This window comes from Mustela nivalis (assembly GCF_964662115.1).
Source record: "Mustela nivalis genome assembly, chromosome: 9".
Taxonomy (NCBI): Eukaryota; Metazoa; Chordata; class Mammalia; order Carnivora; family Mustelidae; genus Mustela; species Mustela nivalis.
In genome coordinates this window covers 112,300,671-112,327,141 of record NC_139028.1, presented here as the reverse complement: position 1 = coordinate 112,327,141, position 26,471 = coordinate 112,300,671, and the positions used below count along the sequence as shown (strand labels likewise).

General features: G+C 59.4%; 1 protein-coding gene across 1 annotated transcript in view; it reads left to right on the top strand.

Annotated features, from left to right (window-relative positions):
- The first annotated feature begins 218 nt into the window (after positions 1-218).
- Positions 219-26,471, top strand: part of MACROD1 (mono-ADP ribosylhydrolase 1) — a 141,448-nt gene continuing 115,195 nt past the window's right edge. The window contains 5 exon segments of the mRNA XM_082748247.1: positions 219-518; positions 520-603; positions 606-693; positions 10,973-11,074; positions 11,624-11,740. Coding sequence (XP_082604373.1) covers positions 390-518; positions 520-603; positions 606-693; positions 10,973-11,074; positions 11,624-11,740 — 520 coding nt within the window. The 5' untranslated portion in view covers positions 219-389.

The following is a 26,471-nucleotide window of genomic DNA, read 5'->3' as shown; positions in this document are numbered from 1 at the left end:
GAGGGCAGAGGCGGGCCAGGGCCGCGCGGCGGGGAGGGCGGCTCTCCACACCCGGAAGTTGGCGGCGAGCCCCGAGCCGGCGCGTGGCGGCCGCGCGACCCTCGGAGAAGCAGGAGCCTCTCGCCCGAAGCGATCCCGGCGCCGGGGAGCGGGCGGAGCCCGGCTGGGGCGCGCACGTGTGTATAGGAGTGCGGGGGCCCATCCGGCGGCCGGGACTACAAGTTCCAGGGTGCCCAGCGGCGCGCTCGGGGTTTCTGGCCGCGCGGCCCGCCGGCTCGGAGCCGGTCGCCGCCAGCACACGCCGCTCGGTCCCGAGCGGATCAGGGAGAGACTCCCAGCCCCGTAAATAGAGTCCAAGTGGGCGGGGAGCCGCCCCGCGCCGCCTGCTCATGTCCCTGAGGAGCCAAGTGTCCGGCCGCCTGGCACAGCTGCGCGCGGCGGGGCAGCTGCTCTGCGTCCCGCGCCCCTGGTCCGGCCCCTACGCGGGGGCCACGCGGACCCGCAGCACCGCGTGCGGTCCCCCCGGCGTCCCTGGGCGCGGACAGCCCCGGCGCGCGGACCCCAGCGGGAGTTGGGGCTTGGGGGGCGGCGGCAGTGGGGCGGAGAGGAGCGCCGGGGTGCGCACCTGGGCCCCCCTGGCCATGGCGGCGAAGGTGGACCTGAGCACCTCCACCGACTGGAAGGAGGCAAAATGTAAGTGTAAGCAGGAGGGGGGCGCGAGGGGGCGAGGGCGGCCCCACGTGGGCCTTGCCCGGCTGGACAGTACCACCACCAGCACCGCCTTCCACCCGAGAGGCGCCCTGGGATGGACCCCTCCAGTGGCAGCCACGCCCCCCGTGTACCCAGCCCCGCAAACCACTTCACTCCGTCCGAGGGGACCGAGGGCAGGTCCCCTACGGGGCAGTGTGGGGGGGACGACCTTACCCCGCCCGCAGGGGTCCCAGGGCACCCCCAGGGGTCATCCAGGATCTGCCACTTTACTCCCTTGCACGGGAGGGAAACTGAGCTGAGAAGCCAAGGTCACTGAGAGTTTTGGCAAAGCTGACGTTAAACTCCCGAATTCCCCATGCTTTGTGCACTGTGGTTTCTCAAGTGGTGGCATTTTAGGCAGAGTGGCGGGAAATGGACTGAGGGGACAGTTCTGGGTCTGGTGTCTCCACCTGGTAGGATCAGACAGCCCCACAGAGCGGCCTCTCTCGGCAGGCTGCTCCCACCTCCACCTACCCTTACCCTGAAGGCCTGACTCTCTGAGCCGGTCATCCAACGCCCTTTTGCCCTCATCCCTGGCCTCTGGCCACTTGTGAAGAGTTTCTGCCCCATTCCTGGTGGACACAGGGCTGGGGGACAGGGCAGAGACGGGGCATTCTGTCTGTGAGAACGATGACACCCTGCGCCCCCAGGAATCAAGCCATTTCCTCCCACTCTGGGACTGGTCATGAGTCCTGGTCCCGCATGAGTCCCAGGGCCGGACCCTGGGCCCTCACACAGAACAGGGAATCCAGCCTGCTGCAGCGCCCCAAGTAGTCTGGCCCGACGCTCAGCCAGCTGCCCTTGCCCTTCAGAGCCTACTCCCAGAGCTCTTGTAACCATTGCTGGCTGGATCCCCTTTCAAAAGCACAGGGGAGAAGGCTCATTGGCTGGGCCTTTGTGGCCGAGTGGGTACAGCCAATGGAGCAGGGAAGGTAGGTCTGGGGCTGCGGGGGAGGGTGGGGCTAAAGGGAAGGCCTCCTCTGAACTAGAGGTGGAGTTCAAGATGACTTTCCTTCTGTCCTGAATTGTGTTCTTCCACCGGGATCTTCAAGTGCAGGCAGAAAGCCCTTGGCTTGGCTCAGCGCCCACACAGAGTGTCTGTCATGGCCTCAGCCCTGGCCCTAGAACCCTGGTTAGGGCAGGGAGTGAGGGGGCTGGCTGAGATTCCTGGCAGGGGGACTGTCCCCGCAGGGAACCTGCCTCCCCTTCTCTCTCAGGGGCAGCAAGCCAGCTTGGTGGGAAAGAGAGCTAGGGAGGCAGGGGGCCCAGCCCCTGGCTCCTGGATCAGTCACGTTTCTAGGATCAGCTTCCCACCCTCTCCCGTTCCTTGATGGCCCTGAAAACTTCCAAACCTTGTGAAGCTGACAGGCCAGGGATTCCCAGGCTGCTGGGGTGCCTCTCCTTGGAGCTGGGATTTCCATCCACTCATCCGTTTCTTTAAGTCTATTTATTTTGAAGTAATCCGTACAGGGGGCTCAAACTCATGACCCTGAGATCAAGCCAGCCGGGCGCCCCTCGTTCATCTACCGAGCACCTTCAGTGTGGCCAGCACCGTTCTGGTGCTGTGAGTGACCGGCAGGGTCCCTGCCCTCAAGGGGCTTCTTGGCTAGGGGTAGGAAACAGTTGAAAATGTGGTCAAGCCAGTGGGCCGGTGCCAGGCGAAGGCCAAAGCTGTGAAGAAACCGTGGCAGATGGGGCTACCTAAGCTCCAGGATCCAGTCAGGGACGGTGTGAGGAGCGGTGACCTTGGGTGTGAAGACCCCAGCAGGCTTGTCATCGTGCTCTGTGTGTTTCAGTGATCTATTACTGAGTAACAGATTACCCCCAAATTCAAAGGCTTGGGACAGCAAACGTTTCTTACCTCCTAGTCTCTGAGGGTCAGGAACCTACGAGTAGCTTGGGGGGGTGGGTGTCTCTGTCGGTGATGGCTGGGGGGCGCCCTCCCGTGGAGTGGCTGTGGGGAAAGGCCTCAGACCCACCACCCTGGGGGTCTCTCCACTGGGCTGCTTGACTGTCCTTACGACATGTCAGGCGGTTTCCCCCAGAGACCATCCCAGAAGCCACAGTGCCTTTTTGTGACCTAGTCTTTCAAGTCCCACGCCGACTCTTCTGCTTTATGCTGGGGCTTCGAAGGGCGTCGTGGAGTCTGGCCCACATTCAAGGGGAGGGAAATGAGTCTCCACCTTTGGAAGGGAAAAAGATCAAGGAATTGGGGGCATTTTTAAAAAATATTTTATTTATTTACTTGACAGAAGGGCCTAGATCCCAGGACTGTGGGATCATGACCTGAGCTGAAGGCAGAGGTTTTAAGCCTCTGAGCCACCCAGGCACCCCTGGGGGCATGTTTTTAAAACTGCCATGCTGGGGAGCTGCGTCAGCTGGACCCTGTTTCTGACTGGGCTCTACGCTTTGGTCCTTGAAGACCCCGCATAGTTTTCTTCCTTCTGTTCGGTTTAAACTTTGAGCTTCCGGTCTAAGTGGAAGAGCTTCCGGTCTAAGTGGACAGACCTCAGGTGAACATATGGTCAGTGTATTTTTACCTAAATACCCAGTTGTGGTCAGTAGGTTGCCAACACCTTAGAAGGTTCCTTTAGCCCCTTTGCAATCAGTACCTCTTACTATTTCTCGACCTTCATACGAACAGAGGCATACAGTGTGTCCCGGTACACCTTCTGCTCATGGTTGGGCGGTGTACTGACAGTTTGCCATCTTACGTCTGATATTCCATGGTACGGATACACCACGTTTTGTGTACCCGTTCTCCTGTTGATGGGCATTTTGCATTCCAGTTTGAGGTTGTTGGGAATAAAGCTACTGGGATTATTCCTCTCCATGTCTTTGATGGACATGTGCTCGCCTTTCTCTTGGGGATCTACCCAGGCCTCCAAATGCCTGTCTGTGCCTGGGATCATCGTGTCTCAAAGACTGGCACACAGTCACCAATCTCACAAGAGCCTGATGTAGGTGGGAAGGTTGATGGGCAGCTGTGGTGGGAAATATGGTGGTGGGTATGGAAAGTGTGCGTGGGCAGGGCCCCCTCTCGTGGAAGCCAGATTATAGTCCCAAGTTCACTGGGCAGCATGTGTTTTCAGTTGGAAATGATTTTGGAAGCGGTTTCCACTACCCTGGGCAGGCTGGGCAAGCTTCCCTGCAGGACAGGGAAGGATCCCCTTCCTTGGGTGTTTGCTCAGTAGTTCAGTCTCTATGCTGTTGAGCGCCTGCGCTGGGTTCTGGGTGCAGAGTGCCTCCGCTCCCAGCCCAGTGAGTCCTCTGGACACATGGCCCAGTTCTGCCAAGGGAAAGGCATTCCCTTTCTCCCTCTTAAGCAGACTGGCCACACCCATAGACCCATTCTCCCTCTGGATAAGTAAATACCACCAGGCTGGATCTTCCTGGGTAAGAGCCCGTCAGTCCTTTGGGGAGATCTCTGTAGTATCTGATTTTACTGGTCAGAGAATTCTATCTCCAGTTGTCTCAGTGATGGGGAGCCTCCCTATCCCCGCAGGTGGTGCCTTTTTGTCACAAGGCTGTGGAAACTGTCACACTCTAAAGGCAGTTCGATGTGAGGGGACTTAAGGTTGGGCACTGGGGGCCTGTAGGGGCTGTGTCACTGCAGAGGAAGCCATAGACCCTCCTTCTGACCTGCAGTGGGGGCAGAGCTGCTAAGAAGAGCACGGGCATTGGTGCCATCAGCCTTGGGCCAGCCCCACACCGCTGCTTCCCTGCTCCCTGAGCCTCAGTTTCCTCATCTGTGAAATGGGACGACCGGCACCTGAGTTGCAGGTTGTGCTGGGATCACACTGGAAACCATTATGTATACAGTGGTGTATAAAAGGGTCCATGGTGTACCAAGGGTTCCCAGTGACCCCCTTTCTTATCACCCCTTGGACCTCTGTCCTCTCTCTGCCCTGTTTTGGGGCACAGCAACACGGGGCTTGTATAAACTTGTCTCCCTCATGGTCTCAGATGCCGGAGCCCATGACCTGCATATCCTGAGCCACGTTTCCTCCCCCCAGTGCTACGGACTAGGTCTCCTGCATTCCAGCTTCCGTTTGCACCAGGCAGTAATAAGGACTCATTCCAGCCCCCGTGGGGTTTCATGGGGAGCGGATGATTTCTCTGATTTGATTACTGAACCGGGGAAACTTGCAGGCTCACCTGGGATCTGGTGGGGGGGATCTTCTCCCACCTGAATTCTGGGGAAGCAGCCTTGGTGCGCCCCAGTGTGGGCGGAGGCAGGGGCACCTAGGGAGAGGAGAAAAGCTTCGAGGTGCTTCATGCTCTGTCTCCCCGTGGCTCGGGCCGTGCACTTGGATGTGACTCTGGTCTCGGGGGGTGCCATGAGCCCCGGTAATTAATGCCCCTGCTGCTGTGTTCCCAGAGCCCCGCTGCTATCAGCCCAGTCCACCCAGCTGTCTCCGGGGGGGGGGGGGGCTCCTTCCGTGCCAGGCCGCTCTCACCTTTCTGAACACCGTCTAGCAAAGTGCCATAAAGACACTTCTTAAAACACATCATTGAATTCCCGTTCGCCCGGTGTGCTTTATGGTTCTGGCGCAGCCTGCTTCCTCCAGCTCGGCTTTCGTGCCCGGGAGCCGCTGGAAGCTTCGTCCAGGGTCAGGCCACCCCATCAAAATTTACTGCAAACATCTTTTTACAACACCTGTCTCACTGAGCTGTGAAATACTCTCGCCTTTCCAGAAAGGAAAGAAAATTAAAACGTATGTTTTACATCTTTTATAAGAAAAATAAAACTCGCCTGTGCTCTAACTCTACATCTGTCCTTCTGGCAAAAGGAGGGAGAAAATGTTGTAAACACGTGGGGCCTATCTGACAGATGGAGCCGAGGTGATGAGGGTGGCCCTTGGTTCCTTGGAGCCAGGGAGAATCAGAATTGGCTTCTCCCGCCCCGTAACTCAGAGACCCGTGCAGTGTGTCGCTCCTCAGGGGTCAGTCGGGCCTCGACCTTGCTCTGGAGATAAGGTCATGGTGCCCCACATGCTGGCTTCAAGGGATGTGTGCCCGGGGACCATGAACTGGAAGGGACAAGCTGACAGATGTCCCCAAGATCAGCGCCAGTCGGCTGGTAACAGAGCCAGAAGTTCTGGCTGTCTTCCCGCTCGGGGAAGTGGAGCTGTCTTTTGGACTTTGCTGGAGAGAGGGGGCTGTGCGGGCTGTGGGCCACTCAGATCAGCCCTCGGATCTTAGGGAGGACAGGTCTCCTCTTGGCTTGCCTGTGGCCGGGACATACCTCTGTTTCTTCCGGAAGGCAGGGTGCTGCCCTCTGCCAGATGGCATCTGCTAGGGGACTCTAGCCATTTCCAGGACCCCCGGACTAGTCCCATGGGGTACCTGGGGCTTACTCAGCTGGAGGGACTCTGCACACGGGAGTCCTGTGGGGTTGGCCTGGGTGCGGACTGGCCAGCCCCTGCAGCGTCATGGCAGGCACGTTCACTTTCCGGCCCTGGGTTCGGACACATATCTTTGGTCTCAACTGTGCAAGATGACAAATATGGGCACCGAAACAATTCAAAAAGCTCCTCTACCTACTTATGCCTCCAGGTTGCAAAAGGCAAGTCCTCTGCCCCAGTTTGGTCTTGTTTCGCTTTGCCCTCCGAGTCTTTGCTCACAGGAAGGACCGCGTATCCGCTCCGTGCAGCTGCGAGATAACCTGGCAGTCCCTTCTCATCCAGGGCAGGCCTGCCTGGTCCCTCTTCTAGAGATGTGGAAACTGAGGCTCAGAGAGGGCAAGTGACCTGCCCAGGAACGTGATGTCAGGAGCTGGTGAGCCCAACCCTGGTGGGACCAAGGAGCAAGAGGGATTGAAACCACAGCAGGACGTTCCTTCCCCAGGCTCCGTTCCTCAGACAGGCCACAAGTCGAGGTGGCTGCCACAGCCTGCTTTTGCTCTCTGGTCTGGCCGTTCTTGATTCCTCTCCATTTCCCCACTCACATGCTCTCTCCTACCTCAGGGCTTCTGCATATGTTGTCTCCTCCCCCTGGACGACTCTGTTCTCTTGGCAGACATGCCCCCAACGCTTGGGTCTCAGCTCAGACATTCATTGATTGATCCTGCAGACACCCATGGAGGCCCACACATGCCATGCGCTGTGCCAGATGGTGGGCATCCAACGTAAACACCCTGATCCCCAAGAGGCCAAGGTCAAGTGAGGAATAAAGTATAGCTGGTAGGGGAGGGACTACTCTGAGAGTGGGGAAGGCCTGTAAAGGAAGGTCAGGCCAGAGCAGTGGCAGGTACAAAGGCCCTGAGGCAGGGAATGGCCTGGCTGTGGGGACGATCTGAAAGGTGAGTGATGTGCCAGGGCTGCAGAGGTGTAGGAGGGAGAGCTAGTTTGTGGGGAGGCAAACAGAGGAGAGGAGGCGGAGCGGCAGGGATCCACGTGGGCCTCTCTAAGGGCTTGGACTTTGAACTGAGCTTTCAACAGCTTTAAATAGAATTCTGCCCCAAAGATTCCTGGGCTGCTGAGTGAGGAACAGACTATTGGGTGGACATGGGGAGTCCACGGCGTGTAGAAGCCTTCTGGGTGGTGCTAGGGAGTCATCATGGCTTGGCCCCTATCCGGGAAGAGCAGAAGGCTTGGTTTTGGGGGTATCGTGGGGATAAATCCAACAGCCTACAGATGGATGGAACCAGGAGACTAAGAGAAAGGACTCCCCTCATTTTGGGGTTCTAGCAGAATCTGGGGCTGTTCATTGAGAAGCGGAAGAACGAAGGAGAGAAAAAAAACACATTATGGGGAAAGGAGTTGGAAGTTCAGTTTTGCACACGAGGAAGTCTGAGGTTGAGAGCAGGCAGTGGGCCTTGAGGAGCCCATGCGTGATGCCTGGCTGAGAGCTGAGGGGCTGGTGCTGTGGCGCCCTGGACCATTAGCTGAAAGAGGGTTTAGAATGCTTGGGGTTGATGTCAGGATGAGGGGGAGGGTACAGACTAAGGAAAGGGAGGCAGCAAGGAGACAGGAGGGCCAGTGAAGAGGGGGGATCCAGGAGGGGTAAGGTCTTGAGGGGGAAGATGGGGGGTGGGTTCCTGAGTGCACAAGGGAGGACAGAAGGGACACTACAGAGGGCCACGGGGCCCGTGTGGTGTCTCTGACCTTGGCCTTGGTGGAGAGCTGGGGCCAGGCTGGTGAGGGCTTGGGGGAGCATGGGAAGGAGGGAGGAAGTGGGGGCAGTGGGGGAGGGAGAGAGGAGGCCACAGCTGCGGGGTGCGGAATCCAGGGTTGAGGGAGGCTTTATGACCTTGAGACACAGAGGGGGCATGAGAGGGTGTTTGAGGGCAGACACGGAGGAGTGAGTCCCCTGGAAGGGAGCAGCCGCCTGGGCTGAGGGAGGGCGAGCCAGGCTTGGATTCCCAGTTGGCAGGAGGAGGTCGCATCTGGAAGACAGTTGGGGAGGCTTGGGAAAGGGGAGAAGGTCGAGGGGAAGAACTTCCCAAGCAGGGTCAGGAGCTGCCTGGCAGAGGGGGCGGCCAGGGGAGGGATGGGGAATTCAGAGGGAGCCTGCTGTTTGGTGATGAGGCTCTTCTCCAGCGGCGTGCAGCCTCTGGGGGAGGGCAGAGAAGCTAGAGGTACCGCCTCCAGCAAGCCTTCCCACCACCCCCCTGCTTGGCCAGGCCCTGGCCAGGCAGGGGCTGCAGGGAGCCCGGCCTCCCCTCCCGAGTCTGTTCTTCGCCCGCCAGCTTCGCTAGGTACCCAGGGAAGCCTGTTCTGTTTCTCCTTTAGAGCCAGGGGGAGCTCCCTTTACTCCCACTTTACAGAAGCAGGTAGTCAAGGCTTGGAGTACTTGAGCGCTTAACAGGTACCAGCACCCTCCCCTAGCACACAAAGAGAAGAGCCTTTGGCCTGTTACTCAGAGTGTACGTGGGGTCATGTGTCCAGTGGGGAAGGTAGCCTCTTGAGAAAGGGGAGCAGGGAGATGGGCTGTGAGCCTCAGGACACACTAGTGACAGAGGGGACCATCCACACTGGGTACCTTGGCCTCTTAGAATGAAAGTGGTGCTGCTTGGGGTGGGGAGAGTTGTTTTTTTTTTTTTTTTTTAAGATTTATTTATTTGACCGAGAGAGATCACAAGTAGACAGAGAGGCAGGCAGAGAGAGAGAGAGAAGCAGGCTCTCTGCTTAGCAGGGAGCCTGATACGGTACTCTATCCCAGGACCCTGAGATCATGACCTGAGCCAAAGGCAGTGGCTTAACCCACTGAGCCACCCAGGCTCCCCATGGGTGGGGAGAGATTTTAATCTTAAAGATTTTTATTTATTTATTTGACAGAGAGAGCAAGAGAGTACAAGCAGGCAGAGCAGTAGAGGGAGAGGGGGAAGCAGGCTCCCTGCTGAGCAGGGAGCCCAATGTGGGGCTCAACCCCAGGGTCCCAGGATCATGACCTGAGCCGAAGGCAGACGCTTAGCTGAGCCGCCCAGGCGCCCCTGTGAAAGCATCTTTGATCTGATTCAGGTGCCCCTGGGATGAAGTCAGGCCTCAACAGCCTTGGCGACTGCGCAGTGGGCCCCACCCCCTCACAGCGTCACAGCCCCCAGTGCCCGCCCTCTGCCCCACGCCCTGAGTTTCACTCACCCACGACCTTGAACATACTGTTCAGGTGGTCAAGCACCTTTCCCTGCCCCCGCTACCTCCCATTTCTCTTCGGAGTCTCACTGAAGAAGCCCCAGGCCGGCCGTTGCTGCTGCCTCCTGTCCCGCCCCCTGCGTGTCCCCAGAGCTTGGCCGCTGGCCTGCTCAGCCTCCGTGTCCTCTGCTGGATGGTGGGTTCCCAGGGGCCAGGACCACGTCTGCCTCAGTGAGTGTTATGTCCTTGTACCGTATGCAGGACTCGCGCGTCGTAGGCGTTTGTGGAAGAGGGTCGGAAGCGGCTGCCAGAACGCGGAATTCTGGCCTGAGCCCCAGCTGAAGCAGATTTGGGATGCTGCGAGCTTTTTAGAATCATGCCAACCATAAATCTGAGCTGGACTGTGAGCCGGAGCCTTTCCCTGCTCCTCGTGCACCCTGGAGGGACAGAGGCTTTGGATGGACTGGCTTCTGCGAGCTGGAGGGCATGTGTGGAGGACCCACCGGTCTCGAACCTCTGCCCTGTGAGGTCTTTTCCGCAGAAGGCTCCGGGAGGCAAACCCTTCCTCTTCCACTGAGCCCCTTAATTGCTCCCCCCACCTCTGCACATTTTCTGATGCTTTCTGAGTTCCTTGAGTGTGGCCTTTGCTGTTTGTCACCCGCCCCCCAAGAAGGGGTCAGTGAGGGCCGCTCTATCTGGGGGGCGTGTGGTCTAGGGTAGTCCAAGGCCAGGCTGAGAGCCCGGGTGCCTGGTGACGTCAGGCCGGCAGAGGGAGCCCGCGAGTCAGAAGCCTGGACCTCTGTGCACCTGGGAAACCTTGGAAGGGGTCCCTGGGCCACCCAAAAGGAAGACCAGGCCCAGGGAGCAGGGCTAGAGCAAGGACACCAGGTCTGGTGGACCCAGAGTCTGTGAGCAGATGGTGGGGGGCTGGCTCCCCACTCACCAGCTGTGTGACCGCTTCCTCATCTGTAAGATGGAGACAATTCTCGCTGCTCCCTTGGCGCACACTGGGAGAAGCCAGCCGGGCATCTGTGGGGACCTCTCTGCCAGTGCTGAGGGGCAGGGGGGGAGGCTGTGAACAGGCACCAGATATGCTTGGTTCTTTGGCTCTTTGAGGATGTTTGTCCTGTCCCACGTGTCCTGCTGCCTACAAATAACCATGGTGATGACGTCACCCATTGAGGATGTAACTGGGAATATAATTCGTCCAGTGCCACCAGCCTGTTTTCCTTATGTGCACTGAGTCAGCGCGAAGTTACTCCGTAAGGGGCCTCTTAATCCCCAGCCTGTAAACGAAGGAATCAGGGACCCAGAGGTGCGGACACATCCGGGAAGGGGCAGAGTTGCATTCTGAACTCAAGTCTGTGGTACCCGAGAGAGGCCCTCTGTCTCCCTGGGCCTCAGTTTCTCTCCTGGACAAAGAGGGCCGGGCCGGATGGTCTAGGGGCCTCCTAGCTCCAACCTCCCCCACCCCATAATGTGCCTGCGGGAAGGGTGGACGTGGACGGCCGGCTCACATCCTCGGATGAGGAGAGAGTCCGGGTGAGGAGGGGAGGGACACGGGGGCAGGAGAGAAGCCCCCTGGACAGCCCTTCTCCCTGCCCGCCTTGACGCTCCTTCCTGCCTGCCCCATCCTACCCCTGCAGCGTTTCTGAAGGGCCTGAGTGACAAACAGCGGGAGGAACATTACTTCTGCAGGGACTTCATCAGGCTGAAGAAGATCCCGACCTGGAAAGAGACGGCGAAAGGTAGGCCCTGCGCCAGGGAGGGGCAGGTGGCCATTTGGTGGGTGGCCTCATCAGCCCCATGTGGTGGGTGCCTCATACCAACCACGCCAAGAAGAATGGCAGCAGCACGCACGGGGCACTTGCTGTGTGGGGGGCACTTCAGTTACGAACCGGGTCTGAGGAGGGTTCGGTTTTTATCCCCATTGTACTGTTGGGTAAACTGAGTCTGGGAGCCACGACCTCACAGTTACAACTGTGAGGGGCTTCCTCACAGTTGTGGGAAGTCCTGCACACTGTAGGCCTGACAGCCCATCACCCAGAGCGAGTTACTTCATCTGCCTAGGCCTCAGTTTCCACGTCTGTAGAATGGGGATGGGTGACATTAATCCCTCCTCGGGAAGGTTCAAGGGGACCACGCGTGTGCCTCGAGCAAGAGGTGCGTGATCATTGCGGATGGCCAGTGCCCGTGTCACCAGTCCCCTGCCTCTGGAGGTGGAGGGGGGTGGATGGAGGTCACTGTGCAGTGAGGGCCTCTCTCTGACCCCCGTCCCTCGGCCTCTGCTGGTCCAGGGGTGACCGCGAAGGTGGAGGAGCCCAAGTACAAGAAGGACAAGCAGCTCAACGAGAAGATTTCCCTGTTCCGAGGTGACATCACCAAGCTGGAGGTGGACGCCATCGTCAACGCCGGTGAGTGGGGGCGTCTGGCCGGCCTGAGCCAGGGACCTGGGTGGCCGCCTTGTCACCTTTGCTCCAGTCTGCTGAGCCAGGCATGGGGGGACGCCACCTGGCTCCAGCGAGGCTCGGGCAGCTGGAGGCGGAGGGCGTGCTGGCGCCACAGGAGCCCAGCGTGTTGGCTGCACAGACTCCTTTCCCTTGAAACTCTGACCTGCTATGTCGGGGGCGCCTTGGCCGAGCTGCCTTGCTGCTCGGAGACCCATTAGCGGCCAGGAAGGAAGAGAGCGTGGCTGGAAGTGCGCCGGGCTGCCCTGCCAGGAAGGCGGAGGCCAGAACAGGGTGGTTTGACCTCAGGGGCTGCAGACGCCCCCCCACCACTCCCCCTCCTCTGCCTCCTGCCTGCCATGCCCCCCTGCAGACCTGGCACAGACCAGGGGGTTTGTCAAGGGAAAGGTGGGGGCAGAGGCCCTGGTGCCCAAGGCTCAGCTTCCTGTCGGGGCTCCGCTGGCTTGGCAGTTTACTGTGATGAGTGGACAAACCTCTTCTCTCCCCTCCTGGGAGCAGAAGGAAGATGGGTGCTCTCTTCCCAGACTGTGGTTGTCTGGCCAAGGTCAAGAGTGGGTGTCAAGGGACAGTCAAGTCCACCCGGTACACAGGAGGTTCGTGGGACAAGGGCCCGTGGAGGCTGAACCCCAGCCCTTGCTCGCCTGCTTACCAAGCTTCACGGAGAGGAGCTTCCGTGGAGAAACGTCTGGAGACGTGGGCAGAGCCTCTTATTCTGGGAAACCTCGTTTTGCTGCCACCTCCCCACCTGTGCAGTCTCAGCACCTGCCCCCTCTCCCCCAGGAGCATCTCAGATCTCCTCCTCCTTGTCCTTGTCCTGGTGACCATTGTGTCTGACCGCAGTGCTGGCTAGGGGAAGACCTGTCCTGTTGTTGTCGAGTGCCCCTGGGACCTGGCGGAGCTGATGTTCCTCCTGGTAAGGGGCTGGGTTTGTGGGACTTGGGGAGACAGAGCCGCTCGGCCTGCCCCAGTCCTGCTTGTCGTGATCCGGGTTGTGTTTCTGGCTGTGGCATTTGCTCTGCATGTCTCTGCCTGTTTGTGCGGTCACACAGGTGTCCCCTTCCCCCCACATTGCCTGTCTCAGCGCACAGGTGACCAGTGACACAAAGGCAGGAGTCCCGACTTAGGGTAGAGGGAGCTCGATCCTCTTTGGGTTTCTGCTCGTGCTCCTGCTGTGTTTCTCTTGGGGCCACTAGGATGGGGGTGGGAGGGAAGAGGGCTGTTAGCAGGCCTGTGCTTCCATCTGGGGAGATGTGAGGTTGAGACAAGCCACTTTGGGTTGGCAGATGGATTAGTGGCCCGGAGGAGAAGGGCCCTCTTGCTGTCTGGCCCCAGGAGGGCTGGTCTGGGGTGTGAGGACCAAGCCTTGGAGCAGTGGCTGAGGATTCCATCCTGCAGGCCTGTGGATTTGCTTTGCTGCATGCCCGTGGCTTTGAGGGTCAGGGGCGAGGGTAGGAGAGGATCCCCTGCCTATAGTTTACTTGATGAGCGGCAAAGTGGCTGCAGGGAAACGTGGGGCATCTTATCAGCCCCTTCCCAGCCGGGCGGGTAGTTGACAGGCCGGAGGGAGGGATGGAGACCAAGGTCGTGTGTCGGTGGGATGCAGTAGGAGCAGGGCGGGGGCTCCAAAGGCTGCCTGTGGAGCTGTGGGTGTGATTCATGGCTCTTCTGAAGTGTCCTTGCGCCTGGCCAGGCTCCTGAGTGCCGTGGCTGTCAGCCCCTCTCGCTCTCCAAATAGCACTTTGGTCCTGGCTGCATTCGGCGGCACTGGGCTGGGGGTTGGAGCGGTCGCAGCATCTCTCTGGGGACCCATCTGTGTACGTGCCTGGGCTCCCGTCTCTCCTTCTGCAGGATGCGGATGGTGGACAGCCCCCTCGCTGGGTTGCCAGGGGCATTAGGGACCTCAGAGCCAGTGCGTAAATTGTGATGCTCGTGCACCCCTCCCCACACCCCCCTGGCATGAACCGAGGCCTCTTCCCCTGCCTCTGTCATTCATTGCTTCGAGAATCCATGCCCCAGTCATCATCCTGGGTATCAACCCTGTCCCAGGAGTGCCAAGGGAGCCTGGGTGCCTCCTGCCGAGAAGCAGCTTTCATCTCTCCCTGCTTGTCTCAGTTTATTCAGCACTTCTTGGAATGTTTTCCTGGGGTCTCCCTTTTTTCTAGAGTCTCATGGCAGGGGGTACCCAGAACCGGTGTGGAACCCCAGGGAATGTCTGAGGCAGGCTCCGCATGGGGGGCTCCTGCACACAGCCAGCCTCCCCTCTGGGTCCTCCCGAAGATCTTTTCCCGGCACCGGTGTTCCCCGGGGCCTTGCCGCTACTCAGACCCCAGGGGTCCTTGGTGGTCTTGGCCTGGAGCCCCTCCCCCCAACACAGAGTCCTCTGGTTTCCTTCCCGGCCCCTCCCCCCCCCCCCCCCCCGCCACGGCCTTGGCTCAGCCCGGGCCTGCCGCCCACCAGGGGGCGGCAGAGATCGCGGTTTCCGCACCCGGCGGCGCCCGTAAATCAGCCTGTTTATTAGCAGAATAAAAGTCGCGGCAACGTGGGGCTTTTCGGGGCTGCATAAATCTGGTCTGTGCCTCGTGAAACCCATATGTGCTTAATTCATATGTAAAGTTTCAAGCAGGAAGAGAATACGTGTCCATTAAATTCTATTTGACTTGATTATAATCATTAGCCATGAATAATTGCTTCTCAGCGCCGACCGCGGAGCCACCACAATGGGGAAAAGGAGCGAGCAATTATAGCGGGGTGGGAGTTTTTACATTTTTATTTTTGAAGCTAAGGCCAGTGTTGGTCCCGTGGGGAGCGGTGTGGGTAGGACTGAGCTGGGGACTTGAGGTCAGCTTTGGACTTTCTGGATTTTGCGTGGGGGCGGTAGTGGGGAGGGTGTCTCTTTTTGTCGCTGTTCGCTGGTTGGGGGCGGGGGCTGGGCAGGGCAGGAAGGTGCTATCGCTGGCTGGGCCTCCCTCCAGCTGCAGGGACTGCAACAGTGGAGCAGGGAGGGACCTGCGAGGTAACGGGGCGGGAGGGCGGTGGTTGGGATCCCCAGAACTCCCACCATCCTGCAGAGCTGTGGGCTTGGGGTGTCTCCCGCCTCTCTGCAGGCTTCCTTCCCACCCATTGGGGTTGGCAGGGGCCTGCTTACTTCCTTCCCTGCCCACCGAGCCACTCTGCCCCTGGCCCCTGTCAGGACTTGGGGCGACCAGGCTGTTTACCAGCCAGTCCTCTGGCTTTTGAAGTCCAGGCCTGCTTTTTACCCCACTCTGTTGGTATTTGAGAAGCGATTGGAGCGTGTGTACTGTGGGTGGTGTCTGTGATGGTGGGTGTGTGTGTTGTGATGAGAAGTATGTTGTGTAGTATGTGGAGGGGCGCTGGGGCAGAGAGTGCTGTGGAGGGATGCCGGGCAGGTGGGTGGCAGGGCTGGAGGTCACATGGGTAGGATCAAACCCCCCCCCCCCCCAAGCCTCCGGGTATGGCACAGGCAGCCTCAGGCCCACCTTGGCTGTGTTTTCACGGGCTGCTGCCCAGGCTGCTTGCTCGGGCAGTACCCAGAGAGTGTCAGGCTCCCGCCATCTGGTAGCCAGCCATGGCTCCTACCCATGGGGGCACGCTGCATCCATCTTAATTAAATTGGGCTGCCATGCTGGCAAGATAAACCGGGGAGCCCCCTGCAGCCCCCGGTTCTGGAGCAGAAGATTCTCAAGGGCTGTCCCTGCAGGTTGGCCTATGACACCTCCCCTCAGGCAGTGTCTGGGGCCAGCCGTGCCTGGCACCTCCTCCAGAGACAGCTCAGGTCTGGGATCTCTGGGTCTCTACCTGGGGAGGGGGGTGCCTCAGCTTGTGGAATGCTTGGATCTTCTCATTGCCATGGGCAGGGTGGGTGGGTGGGGATGACCTTGACTGGGCCACTTCCTTGCCCTTGAGGTTCCCAGCTCACCAGGCCTGTGCCTGTGGGTCCCTAGTTTTTGGCAGACTGCTGAGCCCCGGGCAGGAAATGTCTCAACACAAAGAAAGACCTCCATTCTTGGCCAGCCCCAGGGTCCCGCTGCTGACTGGCCTTCAGGGCATAACGGGACAGAGCAGGGATGGATGTGAGACTTTGTGATCAGGACAGAAGGAATCTTTTCCTTCGAAGCCATCTCTGGCCGGCGAGTCAGGGCTATGGCACAGAGACCAGGGGCCGATTGGAATCCCAGCATTCCGGATGGTGGCCTGGTGGCCTCCAGCCAAGCCGCTCCAAGCCTGTTTCCTCATCTGAAAAAGGGAGCATCCTCGGCCCTAGCCAGGGTGGGCGTGAGGACGCCAGGAATTCAGGCCCATCCCGTGCTGGGCCCTGGGCCTGGCACACAGCGAGCCCCTAGTAAATTGTTATCAGGAAGTCAAGTGCGAGAGCAGCTAAGTAGAATATAATGTGACAAAGCCCTGGGAGCGAGGTCTGAACAAAGTGGCATGCGACGCCGCAGGGACCAATTAATTCTGCCAGGAGGTGGCGCGAGGCAAGGCAGGTCAGCGAGGCCTTTGAGGGGCCTAGGCGGGCACGCCAGGACGTGCAGAACGGGTGGGGAGCCATGTTTCACCGCGACAAGCTGGCCTCGCTGGGAGTTTTGAAGCCACTTACTTATTTAAAATAAGGCGTGAAGTGGCACTCTGTTTCCCTAAGTCTTGGTCTTTGATTTGTGAAAATCTGCCAGCCGCTCCTCGCTCCTCGCCCCCTCCTCCTCGGGAGCCAGCCCGGTGCTCGCCTCCTCCTTCCTCTGCTGCCTGCCCGCCCCCCCCCCAGGAGCCCAGCCCCAGCCGTCCCTGGGCCACCACTGGGAGTCCATGATTTAGAGACCGCCTTGATGGACTAGCGAGCAGGAGGGGCTGAGGGACGCTGGCTGCCTTGTGGGAAGTGAGCTGACGCTAAACTGTCGCCGTAAATCGCTTTATCTGTCACTTCGGATTTAAATGTGTTTGCTGAGGCTTGCCGGCTGCCTCCGAGGGCAGCAGCCTCTCTGTAGTTGGGGGGGGGCCCGGGTATGGGCTGCCTGTGGGCAGCTGGGCTCTTGCTGGGCCTGAGGCCCCTGGGGGCACACGGTGAGAACCCACCCCTCCCTCAGCGGTGAGAACCCACCCCTCCCTCAGCGCCCACCCTGTGACGCTGACCTCGAGCATCCTTGAAGCAGGTAGGTTCTCAGTGATCAGACCAGGGCAGGTGACTGCGTCGGGATTTGAACCGGTGTGCGGCCTCTCCTTCATTCGGCGAACCCGTGTGGCGGGCCTGTTTTGCGCCAGGCATCAGGGTAGGCCCTGGGCTACAAAAGACACACTCTGGAATGCCAACTGTGAGGTGAGACCCGTGAATGGAGAAGAACAGCAAAGTACATGAGGGCTGGGAGTCCTGCCTGCAGAGTGGGGGAGACAGGAAGGCTGCCTGGAGGAGGCAAAATGGAGGCGGTGCTTGTGCTGAGAAGGGAGCGCCCACTCTCTCTCTCTCCCTCTACAATAAATGAATAAATCTTTAAAAAAAAAAAAAAAAAAAGGCGGGGTGGGGGCACTTGGGTGGTTCAGTCAGTTGGGTGGCCAACTCTTAGTTTCAGCTCAGGCCAAGATCTCGGGGGCCCTGCACCGGTCTCTGCACTCATGGGGGTCAGCTTGAGATTCTCTTTCTCTCCCTCTGCCCCTCCCCCTGTTCATGTGCACACATACACTCTCTCTTTTTCTCTTTCTCTCTCAAATAAGTAAATTAATCTTCAAAACAACAACAACAAAAGACGGGGGACGTTGAGTCAGAAGTTGGAAGAAGGCATTCCAGGGGCAGAGCGGGGGAAGCCCTTGCAGGGAGGGATGCGGCAGGGCCTGTGGGAGGCACTTGGGGAAGCTCCGAGGGATTTGGAACAGGCCTTGGCCAGTCCTGGGTGAGGGTCTCCTTCCAGGGCCAGGCTGTACGCACTCCTGTGCCACTTCTCCTGGCCTCCTGGTATTATTATATTAGCCCACAGTGCCAGTGGGGGAAACTGAGGCTCAGAGATGTGAAGTAGCTTGCTTAATGCCACACAGCTAACCAGTAGTGGTGCTGCAAGGGGATTTGCCAGACCCTAGAGCTTCCAGGTAATCCGCATTTTTTTTTTTTAAGATTTTATCTATTTTTGTGAGAGAGGGGGGAGCATGAGCAGGAAGGAAAGGGAGAAGCAGGTTCCCTGCGAGCAGGAGCCCGATGCGGGGCTCGATCCCAGGACCCTGAGATCATGACCTGAGCTGAAGGCAGCGGCTTAACTGACTGAGCCACCCAGGTGCCCCGGAAATCCTTGTATTTTTGAGGGTGTGTGGAAATACCTCATCTTTGTTCCCTTTTCTCTTCAGGTCAAAGAGGTGCATTGTCACCTGTGGGCTGTGGGCTCCTGAGGTCTGCTTGGTGGCACCCCTGGAGCCCCTGCTTCGAGGCTGGGGGCGACTTGTTATTCAGTGTCTGAGCCAGGGGCTGCCCCCCACATCGCCTCATTTCTGAGGCAGGAACTAGTATTTGCCCCATTTTACAGACTAGGAAATTGAGGCTCCGAAGGGGCCCTAGTGCTGGTAAAAGACCGAGCCAGGAACCAAACCCTCCCCTTTCAGACTTGGGGTTTCAAGGGGATGCTTAGAAGCTCCCTCTTTCTCAGAAGCTCCCTCTGCTTCTAGTCTGGGGTGAGGGGCAGAGCGGATCGGAAGGCCAGCAGGGAGGCCTGAGGTCCAGTTGGCCCCCTCCCCAGAACACGCGAGACAGTGCCAAGGCCTAATTTCCACCACTGGAGGAGGAGGGCGGCTTATCTCCGCAAGGTCGAGAAGCGGTTACATAAATTCATAAATGATGGATCCCTCCTGAATTATTGAGATTCCCTTGAGGACTCACAGGGCCTGGTCCAGTGAGCTGAGCTTGGCCAGTGGGCAGGATTCGAGGACCCTGGAAAGCTCCTTCCACCCTAGGGTCTTCTGCCAAGTCTCCTGTGTATGAGCCAGGTCTTTCCTGTCCTTCCACAGGGAGCACGAAGGCAGGCCATGGACCCTCGACCCATTGACCCTTTGTCCTGAGTTTCAACGAAAGTGTGTTGAATAAATGACTATTTGAATGCCTTGGAGAATGGGTCAGACAGAGGGAGGAATTAGATGTGCCAGGGACCGCCCCCCTCCCCGGGCCTCCTCCTCCTGCCCCAGCCTGGACACCACTCAGCCCCTTATGGCTGGTCACAGATGCCAGGGCTGGAAGGGAGGGGGGGTCTATTTTGCATATGAGTACACAGTGCGGCCTGCTTGTGAGGTTCCCGGCTCTGTGTGAGTCTCGGTAGGACCTGGTGCCTGCCCTCAAGGCATTTGCAGGCTTGGACAGGAAAATGGGAGCGTATCTTAAGCCCAGAGGGGGACAGTGACCTGCTCAGAGTCACACAGCAGGAAAGTGGCAAAGCAGCCCTCCCTGACTCCCAGAGCTGGGCCCTTCCTCCCTGTCTTTTTTCTCCCCGTCAGAACAGACACAAGGTCAGGAGACACATGTCAGGGCTCCATTGCCCACCCACCCTCTGCCGAGCGGCTCCTCCCTGTCCTTGAGGCTGGCTGGCCCCAGCGCCCGCACCTGTGTGCCTGCCTGTGTTCCCAGCGCGCTCGCGATCCTGAGCACTGAGCTGAGGAGGCCGGAGCTTGTGGGAATGTGTGTGTTTTGAAATTAATGGGGACCATTAAATTGGCCAAGCATGAAAAGGGCTGGATCTGCAGCCCTTGGCTTGCTCTACCAGAATGCTCCGCCAGCGCCTTGGCAAGAGGCTGCCCAGCCGGCTTCGGGCCTCTCAGGGAGGCTGTGGCTTGCCTGCCCGTTAGACGGATGGTCCCCTGTGTCCCTGAGGTGAAGGGATCTGGACGCAGCCCGTGGAAGCCACGGACCCTCCCCAGGGACCGGGGCCCCTTCCCTTCCTCTCCACACCCAGCTCTGCAGCCCGAGCTGTTTGCAGGGGTGCTGGGTTGAAACTGTTCTCTCCAGACCCCCCAGGGGGGCTCATACCTATTCCCAGCCCTGACCCTGGGGCCTCCTGGCTGAGGCCTGGCCCAGCCCCAGGTGGGCTGGAATGGGGAAGGTGGTCTCAGGACATAGCATGGCCTGAAAGAGAATCCACAGTTCAGCCAGTCTCCTTGCGCCCCACTTTTTAGACCGCCCCCCCGCCCCCGGCTCTTGTGGCCATCTCAGGGCCCTGCAGGGGACTTGCCGGCCTGGGTGTGGGTCTCGGCTCCACGGCATGCAAGCTCTGGGACCTTCGGCCTGCCATGTGACCTCCAAGCCTCAGTTTTCTTGTTTGTATCGTGGGAAGAAGAGCACAGTCAGTCCCAGCTCCTGGGGTTGTTGGGAGTTGGAAAGGAGACAACGCAACGTCCAGGATAAAGTAGAGTCTGGAAATGCCGGCTCCTGCGTCGGCTGCCGTTGTGGTGGTCTGGGAGGGAGGGCTGCTGTGACCCGCTGGATGGGGCCTGCCGGGCACCTGCTGCTCACCAGGGCTGGGGGCAGGGCATGGCTGAGGGGACCTCCTTCTTCTCCTTCCTGTGGAAACTGAGCCCCTCCAGGGCCCCGGGGTGGCTGAGGCAGGGGTCGTTCCTGAGTTGGGGTTTCCTGACCGTGGGGTACAGGGCAGAGGGGCCAGGCTCCCTCCGCCTTGTGGCAGAGCCATCAGCGGGGAAGGGTATATGTTCCATGGGAACCGCCGGTGCGGGACCGGGCCTGGGGATGTTTCTCCTGGAGCAGGCTGGTCCCCGAATTGCTCTCCCAGTAGGAGCTAAGTGGCCATGGCAGGCCCACGCTGGCAGGGCCGGAGCCTCCCCCAGGACCCCCGCAGCCTCCAGCCTTCCGTTCCTCTCCCTCCTCCGTCCAAGCTCACCCTTGGGGCCCATTTCTTCATTTCGCACGTTGCTTGTCTGGATGCTTCCTGAGGCCCTGCTGGTGGGCGCGGACATACGTGGGGCCCTGTCCCGGGCTCCCGTTCCCTGCTGTCTGGATGGATCGCCCGTTGGGAGGGTACAGCTGCCCCTGGGGAGGGTGGCCAGGCTGGGGCCAGAGGCCACTTGTGAAATAGACCGGGGTAAAATCCAGTTCCACGGACAGCTTCTCTCAGCTTCCGTGCCCACAGGTGCGCCCTGCCGGAGGAGAGGGAAGGGGACCTAGGGGCCCTAGGGGCTTGGGGAAGGGTAGCTGCGGGTTCCAGGGTTCCAGCTATACCACTAGGTGGGGGGCCTTGGGGAGCCCCTGGGGGGCGGGCACCTGCTGTCCCCACATCTCCATCCCCAGACAGGGCTCTGCACGCGGCATTGCCCACCCATGGCAGTGGCGGCCGAGGTCCTCTAGGTGGAGGCAGGCTGCCCGGGTGGGGGGGGGGACTCCTGCTCCCCACACAGCCCCCCAGGCCAGGGAGGTGACACAGCTCTTTCTGTCCTCATGGGGTGTTAGGAGACGGAAGCCAGTGAGGACTCGGGTCCAGGGGTGTGGAGCGGGGTCCCGCAGGGGTCTGGGGGCGGCGGCCGGGGCGCTCGCTGGGCATTGCCCGCTCCTCCTCATTAAGACCCCATGCGCTGCACCCCGCTCCCGGCAGCAACAAGTGGTCCTTGTACGCGGTCCCCACCCTCCTCCTCTCCATCGCTGCTTCCTCTCCCTCGTCGGACATTGTAATTGCCATAAAAATAGGAGCTTAGCTGTGGAGTAGCATGTGGGGAGAGAGAGGCCCGGCTGTCAGCCATTCCCCTGCCAGCAGGGCTCGCGTCTGTTTTATTATTGCCGCCTGGCTGTATTTCACGTTCGGTTTAAACATCATCAAACACCACGTCCCTTTTGAAAAGCAAGAGCTACCTTGCTGAGGATGTTGAGGAGAAACAGGAACATTAAAATCTACGAAGCAAATGGCCCAGAATTGACATTTGCGACGGGAGCTTTGCAGCTTTGACTGTCAAAGGAGCTAAATCCCGTCTGGCAGCCGGCGGGGAACTTTCCCCGGTGAGGGTCACGGGAAGGTGGGCCGGGCTGTGGCTGAAGCCTCGGGGCTTGGCAGAGAGGGGACCCGGGCGCCGTAGGCGGGGTCAGGGGACGATGGAATTCTGTGGGTCCCCCGGCTGTCTTTCCCGCCTTCTGGCCTTGATCTTGACTCAGCCTTGTCTCTCTGCTAACAGGGCGGGCAGGCAGGAACCCACCCCCCCATCCCCACCCGCCCCACCCCCCTCCAGGTGCACAGAGCTGAGTGCTGGACTCTGGCGCTCAGGGGTGGGAATTGGGACATGCCAGGGGACAGACTGGATGGAGCTGCCGTGGCCACTTGTGAGCTCTTGTGACCTTGACCAGGATACACCTCCCCTCTGAGCCTCAGTTTCCTCATCTAGAAACGCAGGAGAGCCCCATCCCCGCCCAAGGTGATGGAGAGGATGGAGTGGGATGTATGCAAATGTGACAAGTCGTTGGAACTCAATAAATGGTGGCTGTTATCACCGAGGAAGTGGGCGTTTGAGCTGCAATTGATTTTTAAAAAATGTTTAACCCACCTATTTCCACTGAAAAATAGGTACAATAAAACTAGGGAATCGTTAAAATAGGGATAAACAGAAACAAGGGACACGGGGGACACTGAGCCTGGGGCTCTTGGCCACACCTGAAAGCCTTAGGCCTGGATGACCTTGGTGTGTGCTTTCCACCCTGCCAGCCTCTGGTCCCGTGCCTGGTTGTGGGCCCCTGCTCAGCCCTACCACCTGCCACTCGATGCCGGTGTCTGGTCTACCGAGAGACCCCGACTCGTGCCCACTGTTCTATCTGATGTTCTTAGGGGCTGCTTGGGGCAACTTGGCTCCTGACATCTACCCTGGCCCTGCCTGGTTGACACCTCAAAACTAGGCTGAACAAGTCTATTGCTGCTGAATGTGAAAAGTGGCTTTGAGCTTCCTGGCAGCCAGGGTAAGATGGGGAACAAGGTTTTAGCTTCTATAACTTCGCACTTGGAATCAGTTTATATTTCAGCTTAATGCCCCTTTCTGCTCTCCCTTCTTCTCCATTCTCCCCTCTGTCACCCATACCAGTGGTTCTTTATTTCCCCCGCGGACACTGGGTACCTTGCTCCAGAGCCCAAACCTAACTTCGCTCTCCAGGTCTTTCCGGTACAGCTTTGCTTCAGACTCACGACGCCCGCCCCCCTGCCCTCTTGTTTGTCACTGTCTATTCCCGTGTTAGCCAGCCTGGCCTCTGGGCCTTTTGCCTTGCCAGGGCCCACTGGGTCTGCCTCTGCGATTTCTCTCGGATGAGCCAGTGACTAATAAGGGTTGCCCCCAGGGGGCCAGAAAAATCTTTCCCTCCTTAATATCAGAGTTTAAAAATGTGTCACCATCGATTTGAGGAAAGACTTGTTCCCGCTGAGAAAAGCGGCCGGAGATTCGTCTCGCCTCCGGAATCACACGGGCAGCTGCATAAATTCCAAAGCCACCGAAACGCTCTCCATGCAAATGCCGCCTCTCAGCCCCACAGCCAGCCCCAGAGCCTCTTGGAGGCCGCCGCCACGCTCCCGTGGGCTGGCACCCCGGTTCCCCCGGTGCCCCGCAGAAACTCCGGGGCCCCTTTGCAGGGGGGCGTCCCTGGATAGAGAAGATCCTTGCTTCTCTCCACATCCTGTGGTTAAGCTGGAGGCTGAGCTAATTCCATGTCAGGATGTGTTTTTGATCATGGAGGAGAAAGAGGGTGAGGGACTTCTGATGGGGGGGGGTCCCCACAGGACCCGGGGGGGGGGGGAGTCCCTCACTTCCCCCCGCCTTTGGATCTGTGGGTCGTACAATGGATCTTCCCTGAAGGTGGCCCTTTAATGCCTGAATGCCGTGTCTCCCGAACTTGCTTCATTCTCGCCTGGAAAGACCGCTGGGTCATTTGGTCCTTCCTGCTGCCCGCGGGTGGGCCTTGTCCTCCGCATCTGCCCCTCTGAGCTTTGCCCTCATCCCTGGCCCAGCCTCCTGTCGCCCCCAGCTTCAGACGGCGGTCCCACCCTCATCCGGCAACTCTCTGAGCGGGGGGGTGATCGTCATCCCCCCATCTGGGCTGGGGGAGGTGACGTTGGTGTCCCCCCTTTCCAGGCTGAGCAGCTGCAGTGCAGGACTGTAGAGTGGCTTGTCCCCAGGCTAGTCGGGAAGCCCGAACCAGAGCTCGCTCTGCGTCCTAGTACTTTCCACTCTGTCATGTCGCCCTTGATTTAGTGAGTGAGTGAATGAATGAAAGGGAGTGGGCACGTGGTAGCCACTTAGAGTTCTCTGTGTCTCTCCGGTTCGTTGGCCCAGGGTGGAGGGCGATTGGAGGGCGTGGGGCGGGGAGCTGAGCCAGGCCCCCGGAGGGACTCCAACTCCCTTATTATCCAGGGGTCACGGTGGCTGCCGTTAAGGTGGTATCGTGTGCGCTCTGGAAGGCCTCAGCCAAGGACAGGGCAGAGCCGGCTGCTGGGCTTGATCGCTCAGGCCTCGCACCAGGCCACTCTCGGCCGGGGGTTCTCGCCCATTCTGACCACCGTGCGGTGACCTTAACCGGCTCCAGATGGTGGCCTGAGAGGTCTGCAGTCTGGTCCTTCTGCCAGGTGCTTCATGGGGGATGAGCGAGCGGGTGGCATGGGGTGCCACCGAGTCCTTCCTTCCGGGCTCTAGGGGAGCCGGTGCAGCCCTGGGCAGGGGCGTCAGAGAAGGGGTGAGCTGGCAGTTTGCAGCTTTCCCCCCACCGGCTGCTGTGGGCCCCTCGGAACATGTGGCCAGTGGCCATTTACCACCTGGCTGGAGGAGGTGTGTGGGCTGGCCCCGAGCTGCACCGGCCCCGGGTGCGGAAGGGCCCTCGGGGGCTCCAGGCAGCTACCACTCCAGGAGGGGAAGGGCCGGACTCTTCCTGGCTCCCTAAATGTTTTTGCCTTTATAGGCTTTGGAAATCAGTTTTACGGGCCGTGTCGTTCGTCCGCTGAGACACGGAAGGCACTGGGGACAAAAGAAACCGTGGGGTTGCTGGTCAGGTGACGGAGGGCGAGCGGGTAGGGCTCAGAGGTGTCTTCTCGGGCCTGGGTCACTCTTTAGGAACCGTCAGAGCTAGGAGGGGTGCAGGGATGGTGTGAGCCAGAGGGAGCCCTGGAATTCTGGTGGGAGGGCCGGCCAGAGGCTTCAGGACCTGCCCCTTTGGTGGGATGGCCTCCGCTGAACGGCCAGGAATGGTGGCAGTCATCCTTCCCTCCTCCACGCCTGGCTACACCTGCTGGCTCCCCTCGGTGCCATTAGAAGCACCCTGCCAGCCGCTGGCAGTGTAGGCTTCTCAGTGTAAGTAAAAAATAAGCCCTTTGGGTTTTGCCAGCTGAGACGCGGGCCTGGCAGGGACTCCCACCTGCAGAAGGCTCTTCATCTTCTGACAAAGTTGGCCATTTGGGAGCTGGATGAGTGTACAGATTCAGCGGGAGCAGCCAGGAACCCAGGCAGATGTTTCTCCCTTTCCTGGGCCCGAGGACCCTGGAGGGAGGCCCTGAGGGTCTGCCCAGGGGAAGGCTCCTTTTCTGCTTCTCTCTTAATATGTGAAGAGCTCCTACAAATCAATAAGAAAAATGGGCAAAAGATGGAGACCGGTGATTCCCGGTAGGAGAGAAACAAATGGCCAGTAAACAAGCGAAAAGATGCAGAACTTCGCTAGTAATCAGGAAAAAGGCTAATTGAAATGAGAGACATCATTCTTCAGCGCCGGAGAGGCAGGGGCTGGGAGTCCTGAATCTCGCAGGTGCGGCGCTGCGTCGGCAAGAGCCGGGGGCCCCTCTGGGGCTCACCCCAGCGGCTTGCACCAAACCAGCGCAAGCTAGGAGTGTGGGAATACTTGCTTTAAGCCAGAAAACATGTACATGGGGTGCCTGGGTGGCTCAGAGGGTTAAGCCTCTGCCTTCAGCGCAGGTCATGATCTCAGGGTCCTGGGATCAAGCCCCGCATCAGGCTCTCTGCTTAGTGAGAGCCTGCTTCCTCCTATCTCTCTCTCTCTGCCTGCCTCTCTGCCTACTTGTGATCTCTGTCTGTCAAATAAATAAATAAAATCTTTAAAAAAAAAAAAAAAAAAAAGAAAACATGTACAGCTCTCCGATCCAGTCTCAGCGGGGTCCCCACCACTGCCTGAAATCCCTGGCTCACCCTCCCGGGGTGGGGGGGCTCCCCCCTTCACCACCCCCTCCAGCTCCCTTATCGCGGGTCTTTCTGGCCCCGCCCCTCACAGCTCCTTCCTGCTGCAACCTGTTGGACCTGGGTTACACCTCCCGCCCATGCGCCCTCTGTAGACAGTGGTTCCTTCAGTTCTGTGCTTCTTCATTCGTTCAGTGGGCCCTCGGTGCTGGGGCTGCAAGGGAGATGTGACTTAGGCGTCTGGGATCCCCCAGGGAGCTGGAACAGCTTTGGGGACCGGACCCTGGTGCCGATCTGTCCAGAGGGTTAGGACGGGGGAGCCAGCCGGAGCGCCCAGACTGGGGCCTAGGGGTGGCTCAGCTTGCTGCACTGGGAGCAGGGAGGCCAGGGGGAAGCTGGGGGTGGCCCAGACGCCCTTTCGCAGCCTGCCCTGTGAGGGCGGCTCTTATCTGTAGAGTGCAGCGGGGCCGGACCACAGCAGGGCTGCCTTTGATGCAGAGCTCAAGGGGGAGAGCACGAGTGGAGTGTACTTCAAACGGCTTTGGTCCCAGGA